General features: G+C 42.9%; 1 protein-coding gene across 1 annotated transcript; it reads left to right on the top strand.

Moving 5' to 3' along the window:
• Positions 1–470: 470 nt before the first annotated feature.
• Positions 471–5,808, top strand: EFCAB9 (EF-hand calcium binding domain 9). The gene is made up of 4 exons (XM_002916918.4): positions 471–702; positions 3,435–3,583; positions 4,614–4,790; positions 5,623–5,808. Exons 1-4 carry the CDS (start codon positions 555–557, stop codon positions 5,806–5,808), a joined length of 660 nt encoding a protein of 219 aa, XP_002916964.2. The 5' UTR covers positions 471–554.
• The last annotated feature ends 4,625 nt before the right edge of the window (positions 5,809–10,433 follow it).

Genomic DNA, 10,433 nt, shown 5'->3' with positions numbered 1-10,433 from the left:
GGCTCCTAATGGGGGAGCCTGATATGGGGCTCGATCCCAGAATCCTGGGATCACGCCCTGAGCCGAAGGCAGACGCTTAACGACTGTGCCACCCAGGCGCCCCAAGAACTGATTATATTTTAGTGGCAGGGGAATAATCAAGTTAACAAGAGCGGTAAAATAACAAATACTGATGGGGCGCCTAAGTGGCTCGGGTGGTTAAGCGTCCGACTCTTGATTTCAGCTCAGCTCATGATCTCAGGGTTGTGAAATCGAGCCCCGTATTGGGCTCTGTGCTCAGTGGGAAGTCCACTTGAGAGTCTCTCCCTCCCTCTACCCCACCCCTGCTCGTGCATGCTCCTCTCTTAATACATAAACACTTTTTAAAAAAAAAAAGATAATAAATCCTGAGCAAGACCAGAGGGCTGGAAGGATGCAATTTCAGTTTCTTACCGGCTGCTTCCCATGGCTTTCCTGCCTAGGGAGGCCTTGACTACCAGAGCTTCTCTCTGTCCAACATTCTAGTTCCAAGGCAGAACTCTCTTCTGTTCCAGGTCACCAGAGCCTTCAGCCTAATGAGAGCCACAATGAAACTGAAGCAAGGATCATTTCTGTGGTACCTCTATCTGGACAAGCTGTACTGCCTGTTATCTGTGAGGAACGTGAAGGCCTTGCTGGAATATTTTCACCTTCTTGACGTACACCACAACAACACATTGAACGGTCAGTGCGTTTGGCAGGGCTTCCTCTGACTTGTTACCTGGCTTTTAACTAATGTGCAGGGAAACTCGCAGAACCAGAAACTACCTTACTCACAAATGTATTTTATCTTCTAAATGAAGTGAGAGAAATCACCAACGGAGACTTGAGACCGGGGGCAGTTGAGTGAGGAGGGGAAGGCCACAGGCTCTGGGGGGAGCCCTGGTGCCCCTTGGTGATTTGGAGAGCATGTTGTCATCCTCTTTAAGGGTCATTTTCCTCATCCATAAATGAGGCTTCTAATAATAGAGCCCCCTTCGTGGTTGGAAGAAAAAATGAAATACGATAATGTGTGGAGATGGAGCATAGTGCCTGGCACATGTTAAGAACTAAGTGTTTATTATTATTATAATTATCCCTGGGGGCTGAGCCTCATTCAGGCATTAACCCTGAAGACCCCCTAACAAGATATCTCATCTGTCAAGTGGGAGGTTTGAATCAATGATCTGCAAGATCCCTTCTAATTTTTGGTACTTGAGAGTGACCAAAAAGTGTTGATGATCTTGACCCTGCCTTTGAATGCACAAACTAATGGAAGACCAATTAAAATACTTTAGGCTTTTTGGGGTTTATTTTGTTCTGAAGGACTGGGTATAAATAAAGTATTCTATCCATTCATTGTGATCAGAAGGAAATGTCATTTGTGAATAAGGAGTTTCTTCCATAAAGATTTTTTTTAAGACCTCTTTATTTGAGAGAGAGAGAGAAGACAAGGAGGAGTGGGGGAGGGGCAGAGGGAGAGGGAGAGACAGACTCTCAAGCAGAGTCCCGGCTGAGCATGAAGTCGGACGTGGAGCTCAATCACAAGACCCTGAGATCACGATTGGAGCCAAAATCAAGAGTTGGACACTCAACTGACTGCCCCACCCAGGCTCCCCTTCCACAAAGATTTTTAAGAGCTTATGCCATCTTTACCAAATGATAAAGACACCTTCGTTTTCTCACAATTCCATGCCTCAGTTTTTCTCTTGACATGAGATTCACACACAATGTCACCAAATCTTTGCAATAGCCCAGACCTAATAACTATAAGGCACCCGGCTGTACCCAGAAGAGCTGGGACAAACCCAGGGCTTCCTGACTCCACGGCCTACACTCACAGTCTCACTGGAATGTTTGCTGAGAAGTCTGGTCTCCCTAGTAACTGCCTCACTCTGCGATGATGCAAACCCCGAGAGGTGAAGTCATGCTCCTGTCTTCTGGTCACCAGGGGACTGGATGGTGCCGTGAGAGAGTGAAGGCATAGCCTTAAGTTTTGCCTTCAAGGAGGCAGTGACTTAGGGCTTTGGAGACATGAGTGGGCCAGAGCCAGCTGCTTTAAAAACAGTATTTGCTAAGTAGCTACAAAGTCCCACACTGAAACATTTCTCAAGGAGCAACTACACATAGGTCATGGTTACATATATAATGTGCTGTTCCCACATGTCCATACCTAGTGGGGCAGAGGGAAGGAACATTGAGACCATCAGAGGCCGCTCAAATCATGACATTGTGATGACTGGTTCCCTATGCTCTTAGCTAGCTTCAGCTGGGACGCCAAACTAGGTAGCTTTTATGTATTAACACAGGAGATCGTTTCTGTAATCAGTGGGCAAGGGGATATTGCATGTACACAAAGTTACACTTCAGCCACCCTGAAGTTACCATGGGTGATTTGCATATACAATCCGTAAGCCACATACCAGTATAACCGTGCTNTAAATGTGTCACCGTGCTGGTTTCTTCTATCTTGTACTTCCCGAGACACATGATTAGTGAGTGGAATTTCTGGCAAAAACCTTCCCTGCTGTTTAAGCCACGGTATTTGTTCTCTGTCTATGATTGAATACATATGTATTAATTAATCTGCAAAAGACATGGCTTCACTGTGGAAAGACTGTGTCAGACAGACGTTTGAATCCCAGCTCTCCCCCTCCAAGTGGGGTTCACCGGCCAGCATCGCCAAGGAGCTTGTGAGAAATGTAGACTCCGTCCAACGCCAGGTTTCATGAATCAGAATCTGTATTTGTGTATGATTCTCAAGTGAATGGTATGCCCATTACAGTTAGAGAAGCATTGAAATAGACCTGTTACTATCTGAGGCTTCTTATAAAAGGGTGTGATACCGGTTTCCCTGTAGGAGTGTCGGGGTTCGGTGGAATGCAGCAGTTAAAGCATCTAGAACCTAAGGGGTGCCGTGATTGCTCCTTTCCCCCATAGCCAAAGGCATGTGCTTCACGTAAGCAGGAGGAATACTGATACTTTTATAGAAATGATTTTTAAGTTTCTCCTGTTTTCATGATCTCAAATGAAAGACCCAGGCGAGACTCAGGTTCTCCAAGCAAGTGTCCTAGGTCCCCAGTGAGAACTCAGCTCTCCCCTGTATGAGGAGCACTCCGTGCTTTTATCGGTCACGGACACAGCCCTGCCGGCTCAGTCAGGAACTTGAGCTGGGCTCAGGAACCGAGCCCAACCCACCGTCTCATCCTCCACAGATCTGGGCACAGGGTGTGGGCACAGGGTGCTGTCACATGGCTCCGGGGCAGTTAAGGTTTGAGGAATTGTGGACGGTATAGCAATGAGGCGAGAGACGAAGTGTTATCGTTCCTCTTCCGGGTCAGCAAGCTTCCAGCGTTACTGCCGTTTATGTGGCTCCCGCTCGCTCGGCATCGGGAAGGTTCTCAGAATAACCCATCTCTTCATCCCCCCCTTAACAGATGTGCTGTTCTATCACTTCCTTCACCACGTGACCAGCTGGAAACGGACGCAGATCATGGTCGTGTTTAACATGCTGGACTGGAACGCTACGGGCGAGATTGGTTTTGACCAGTTCTACATGTTGGTATGCATCCTGCTGGCACAACAGGTGAGTAACAAGCCAGGATCTGGGGCACAGGAGTCAGAGCCTGGCCGCCGTCACCATCTTGCCAAAGGCAGCGGTGAATTAAGATCACATCAGACTTGTCTTCCTTTCACTCCAAACAGGAAGGGGAAAAAATGGGGCGAGAACTACTTGCGGTTCCTCAACAGTCTATCTATAACCTAGAAATCTGCGGACCACCCCGCCTCACTGCCCCTGCTGCCCATCTTCAGCCCTCCTGCATCCTCTTTCTGTAGACCTCACCCTATCGCTTCCCTCCTCGGCCCGCCCTTCCTTGCCCTGCTTCAAGAGCCACCAGGAATCCCAAGTGCCTCACTCTCTCAGTGATTGCTTTTCCCAGAGAACTTTCTGAAGGGGATGGATGATGATGAGAACTGTTCTTCTTTGGGTTCCTACCTTACCTTACACATACTTCCAGTGTGTATTTACCTACTTCCCACTCAGAAAGGAAGCATGTCTTCAGGATCTTATCACCTTACCATGATGTTTCACAAGTAGATTTTCACCGAATGTAGAGAAATGCGTTCTAGTGACAAGGGTTCTGTCTGGCAGAATTGATCACAGCAGGTGGCTTAAGTTCCCCTCAAATGCAGATGCTGAAGCAGGACTTGATATATTGACCATAGAAGGCTTTCAGCCCTGAGCTGCTAGGATTTTGCCTTTACTTTTAGCTCTCTAGAAAATGGATAAGTGAATATACTTGTCTTGATGCAGCCCCAGTTAGTTAGTTATTTTAAGAAACTTAAAAAAAAAAATTTTATCTATCCATTTGACAGAAAGAGAAAAAAAGAGAGAGAGAAAGAGCACAAGCAGGGGGAGCAGCAGGCAGAGGGAGAAGCAGGCTCCCCGCAGAGCAAGGAGCTGGACGCAGGACTTGATCCCAGAATCCTGGGATCATGACCTGACCAGAAGGCAGACGCTTAACCAACTGAATCACCCAGTTGCCCCATGCAGCCCAAGTTTAGAAAGTAGCACCAACAACACTGTTCCTTGTATAATGTATTTCTCTCAATAGAACCACTTGGAAGAGCAATTTATCTTCCGCCATTCCCGGCCTGTCTTTGAGCTGCTTGACCTGGACGGGGAGCTGAGAATTGGTCCAGACAACTTCCACATGTACAACTTTCTCTTCAATATTAAGAAACAGGACCTCAAAGAGCTCTACCATGACTTTGACATCACAGGTGACCGTGTAAGTGCAGATTCCTTAAGTGTGACCTGGCAGCCTCTCTGTCCAAAGGCAGAGAGAATGTCCTACTCTCTACTGTAGACACAGATGGGGAAAACCTGCTCGAGCATGTCATGGCACTGGGATCAGAAAAAACTGAAGAGATTTATAGACCTGTGAAGAGAGAGGACTAAGTGTCACAGCATATAATATGGATGCAAACTTACAGAAGCTTAGAGAAGAAAATTTTGTTTAAAAGTTTAGAGAAGGAAATATATTAATATGGCAGGGGTTAACGTTGGGGGAAGGGTTTATAGATTTAAGTAAGTGGAGAGGAAGAAAGTCTAGGTGGGAACACATGAGCAAAATCCTAAGAGAAAACAGCTCTGGTGAAGACCCCGGATTCTGCCTAGATAAAGAGGAAGCCTGTGGGGCGCCTGGCTGACGCAGGTGCTGGAGCACAGGACTCTTCATCTCAGGGTTGTGAGTTCTTGCTCCACACTGGGCATAGAGCCTACTTAAAAAAAATTTTTTTTAATTTAAAAAAAAAACAAAAGAGGAAGTCTATGTTGGGGAAGCAAGTGGGAGCTAAGGTTGAAAAAGATGGGTGCTGCCTTAAAGCGTCTAGACTGGACGCAGCAGAAGTAAGAAAGTGACCCACGGTTGCTTTCAAGTCTACAATAGACTCTCTGTTCCCGGCTCCTAGACTACAATCAGACTATAATTATGTCCTAATTACTGAGCCTCTTCAAGTGTCCAAGTTTTTAAATGAGAAATGATTACCATCCTGCTGTCATCTGAAACAAAATATCAAATCCTTCCTGAAATAATTTTTCTTTCTTTTCCCCAACAAAAGCGTCTTAATTACAAGGAATTTAAGCTGTTTACTATCTTCACCATGGACAAATACCAGGAGAGGCAGAAAGCAGAGAAAGATGAAGAGAAAGGGAAAAAGGATCTGCTCAAAAAGAAAAGGCTACATCAAGTTAATGTGAACCTCAAACAGTTTCTTGGAATAAATGTATCTGAAAGTAGAATATAAGTAATCACAACTGTTAACATGTCTAAAAATAAACTTAGAAAATCTAAGTGGATATTTTTACGTTGGCCTTTACACATGAAAGGTTCAAATAAGTGTCCTTCGACCAGCAGGTTCTTAACTTGAATAACTTATTGACCTCACAATAATACAATATGAAGTAACCACTTTCTCTGTGGACATGTCTCAATTCTGCTGCTGCTTTTCAGATCAACACTATTCGTAAGTATATCCAAATAATCACAAACACTGTCTGGAGCTAAACAGCTGAAAGACAGTGATGCTTTCCCACTACTTGTGACTAGTGGTCTGATATGCTCAGAATCCTATTCTCTCAATCTTTTAAGCTAAAATCACCTGGATGCCAGACACTGCAAATTGGCAAATGGTGAAGTGCCTCTATCTATAAGGGAAACAGACTTTTAGGGATATGGGACCTGTGTTCTTCCTAGGACCTGAATTACAAAGTTAGGTGCTCAAGCAACTGCACAAATCTACTAGGGCAGAATAATTATTACACACCCTTGTATAATTTTACTTTTGTGTAACTAATGCCTGAATAATTTTCAAACGTTTTTAGCTTGGGACTTGTGACTCCTCCCTACCTGACTGTACTGTGATAGCAATGGTGATAACTACCATTTAGTAAGTGCCTGCGATGGGTTAGGCGGGTGCTTTAGATGCACAAAGTTATTTCTACTCATAACCCTGTGAACCAGGTGCCATCCAGAATTTACAGGTGAAGAAATTGAGGCCCAGAGAAATTAAGAACATTTCCCAAAACTATATGGCATACCAGTGGTAGGACCGCAATTCAAATTGAAGGTCAATTAGATGCCTGTGCGCAGAGCAAGTGATCCGAGTAACTCACTTCAGTTTTAGCAAATTGTTTAAGTTTCAAGGCAGCATTCTGCTGCCTCAGAAATCCTTTCTGCATAATGCTAATTACCACATCTCCTTCTACCATAAACTTCTGAGGAACAAGTTTGGCAATTAAAAAGGAACAGTTCATTTACTATGAACCAAATATTTCTTAAGGATTGGTTATGCAATATAACTGATCGTAAGGCATTCAGAGTTCCCAAGTGACCTAATAGCCAACAAAAATCACTGTCAATGTGCAACTGAGAAGAATACTGCTTGTCTAAGATTGTTGTTCGTAAGTCAAACTTGTAAGAACAGAAATCATGTTCATTACTATGAACACTCTATATTTAAGATGCAAAGTACCTCAGAACGGTGTTCCTCTCTTCCTCTGACTTGGTGGGAAGTTTGCAGTTGTTCTCTAAGGAGAATACCCTCTGGCAAACAAGTGTGGACACAACTACACCTGCACGAGTACTGAACTGAGAGACTAGTATTTGGCTGGAAATTGACAGTTGGAAATCCATCATCCTTTCAAACAGCCTTGCCGTTAAGCTTACCTTGCCGTTAAGCCTCTTTCCTGGAATCCTCGACGGCTTTTGCTGGCAGACACCCTAAGATCGACACATAGTTCTGGGAGGAGAAATTATAACGAGGTCTTAGAAAGGCTTCTCTTTCCCATTTTCCAAGGCAACACTCCTGAGATATATAAAAAGTAACCATGGCATATATGTTTTTTGCAGACACAGTCTCTAAAGCAATGAAGATACTGTACATTTTATTGCTTCAGAATGGCGGCAAGGAGGGAGAAGGGAAAGTTGAAGATAAGTATCATAGGTTATAATTCTGATTAAATTTTAAACTAAAATTTAAAATTTAGTTTAAAATAATTTATTCAATTCATTTATTTCAACTTAATTTAAAATGAACATCAAATGACTCAAGTTTCAGGAACTAGTTTCCCCTTCTCCCCGGAAATCATCAGGATGACTATAAAAGGTATCATGGTCCAACTATCAGATTTTTAAAATTCCTTTTAAGAGCATTTTAAGGGTGCCTAGCTGGCTCAGTCAGTTGAACTTCCGTCTCTTGATTTTGGCTGGTGTTATGAGCTCCAGGTTCCGGGATTGAGCCCCCTGTCCTGTCAGGCTCTGCGCTCAGCAGGGAGTCTGCTTGAGGATTCTTTTCCCCCTCCCTCTACCCAACGTCCCCCCCCCCACCGCTCTCTCTCTCTCTCAAATAAATGGATAGTTGTTTTTTTTTAAAAGGAACACTTTCATAAACTGGACAGTTCTAGAATGGACTCAGGAAACTGAGCATTTAGTTCGAATGGGCCCAAACTGAAACTGTGTAAAAACTAAATTCAATAGCATGGATGAAGAGACATTCTTTTGGGACTAGAAGTACAACAAAGAAAACAATGTCAATGTCTACTTCGGGACTTTTTTCCTCAATTACATTACAGGATTTAAAGTTTTTAAAAATATGTTTGTAGTTATGCGTGTAGATGTTTCAATTAAGTTTCATTATTTCAACAGTTGAGCTAATCCACTGTGCTCTCAAGGTAGAGCTCAGTTAGACCAAGTACATTTCGGTGTTTTTGGTTGGTGGTAACACTCTATAGTATTACTATGCCATAGTTACGTTAGAACACCTTGGTCAGCAAAGCGTGCCCTTGTTCAGGGGCCGAAGCAATGGGCAGAGAAGTCGCACTTGCAGAGCAGGTGACTAGCAGGCTGGGCTGAAGAGAGCACCAGAGTTCCAGGCCAGCACCACGGGGCTGGTCCCTCCACAATCAGTATCAGCTATAAAGAGGAGAGGATTTTAGAGGGAGCTAAGCAAAGTGAACATTTCTCTTCCGCTAGTCCTTAGCTCTCATGTATCACATCACTTGCCTCATGCCAAAGACCAAGACTAGAAAAGGCCAAATCAACTCTGCTGACACCTGCCGAAACGGGCAGTTGCCCACATGAAAAGCCCCCACAGATCCAGAAAACAGAAATCACAGGACACCCGTTACTGCAAGGGAGGTTATCAGCCACACTTCTCTTTTCTTCTTTCTGTAAGTCAAAATCATAGCATTTGAGAATTTGAGGTGGACACAGGCATATTTGCTAATTTGTTCAATTAATAAGACCATTAAAAAAGTGTAGTCTTAAAAGCCATTCCAAAATAAGAGTGATTTTTCCTCCATCAATGGGAAAAAGACCAATGAAAATTAACCAATTAAGTAGTATCAGGAAAAGTGGGATTAGCTAACCACGTACAAAAACAAAGGAACAAACAAATAAATAAATCTGTGCTGCTATTCTATTCCTTGCACCAAAATAACTCCAGACAATGAAGCCATAAAAGGAATACTAAAATCATGAGCAAAAAAATTTTATAATCTGAGTGGGTAAAACCTTTTGAAGAAAACCCTGAAACCATAAAACATAAATCTGATCGAAGCAACCAAGCAAAACGTAAAATTTGCACATGGGAAATTACACAAAACCAAAAACAAATGGTAACACATGATAGAGAAATGACTAATTTCCTTAATAAAGAGAGTATTCACAAATCAAGAGGATAAAGATCAAAGTGCACCAGAAATATGAGCAAACAGACAATTCGCAGGGGAAAAAAGGCCTAAAATACACATTAAAATGCTAAACTACAAAGAAAATATACAAAGTAAGACCACAGGACACAGATTTTCACTTAGATTGTCAAAGAACAAAATGTTGGTTAGAATACATAAGAAAATAAGAGCAATCATATTGCTCTAGTATTAAGTTGGAGGGCAATTGTGCATCGACTCTCAATGTGCATACTCCTTGATCTAGAAATTCTCTCTTCAGGAGTGCATTCTATAGATATACACAGACACAATGATGTGGCTATAGAAAAGGACACTTCCCGGCAGCACGGCTTACAGTAGCAAGATTGCAAGTAGCCAAACTGACCCAAGTGAAGTCTGAAATAACTGGTACTCCAGTCAATGCAAGACGGTGCAGCCATAAGAGGAATGACGCAGATCCAAGATTCATCATTTTAAAGAGAAATCAAGGTGAATAGTATATGTATTTATGGAAACAGGGTAGGGTGGGTGAATATACTCAATACACCAGAACAGTGGTTCTCACCGTGTGATTCTGCAGACCAGCCGCAGCAGCACCTAGGACTGCTCAGAAATCCAAATCACTGGGGCCCACTCGGACCTACTAATGTGGAATCCCTGGGAGAAAAGTCTAGCTGTTTTCGGATGCCTTCTAGGTAATTGTGATGCATACTCAAACTGATGAACTGCTGGGCTCGAGTATTTTTCAAGATACCCAGAACACTGGTAACAGTTGTTACATCTGGGGAATGGAAAGACTTTTCATTTTGGTATTTTTGGATTTGCCTACCATGCATATGTGTCACCTATTTTACATAAGAAATTATCAAAACCTGCCACTTTGATCCAAAATGGATAAGAAATGAGCTCAGTGTTTCTAGAAAACTGAATTATGAGTTCTGATTTATGGCATGACCCTTAAGAGAAAAAACAATAGCCTACTTTAGACCAAGATTTCAATGTGGAAGATAAGGCATACCTATAAATAACCATGCATGGTTTGGCACAGCAGAGCCTAAGTCTGGTGATAATGAACTTGTTATTTATTGAAGTAAGTTTTTAAAAAGAAAAACCTTTTTAGAGGTTTTATTAGAATGAGGCAGATTACCCTTATGTAGAGAATAACAATTAAAAAACCAGAATAAAGGCCAAGACAAAGAGA

This window comes from Ailuropoda melanoleuca, chromosome 3 (genome assembly GCF_002007445.2).
Source record: "Ailuropoda melanoleuca isolate Jingjing chromosome 3, ASM200744v2, whole genome shotgun sequence".
Classification (NCBI taxonomy): Eukaryota; Metazoa; Chordata; class Mammalia; order Carnivora; family Ursidae; genus Ailuropoda; species Ailuropoda melanoleuca.
The sequence above is the reverse complement of the archived record's forward strand: the minus strand, read 5'-3'. Positions and strand labels throughout refer to the sequence as shown.

What these genes read in the sequence shown, in the direction of transcription:
- EFCAB9 (XM_002916918.4), top strand. Translation starts at nt 555, where the DNA reads ATGAGAGCCACAATGAAACTGAAGCAAGGATCATTTCTGTGGTACCTC. An exon ending in CCACAACAACACATTGAACG is followed by an intron (nt 703 to 3,434) that starts GTCAGTGCGTTT and finishes CCCCCTTAACAG; the next exon opens with ATGTGCTGTTCTATCACTTC. An exon ending in TTGACATCACAGGTGACCGT is followed by an intron (nt 4,791 to 5,622) that starts GTAAGTGCAGAT and finishes CCCCAACAAAAG; the next exon opens with CGTCTTAATTACAAGGAATT.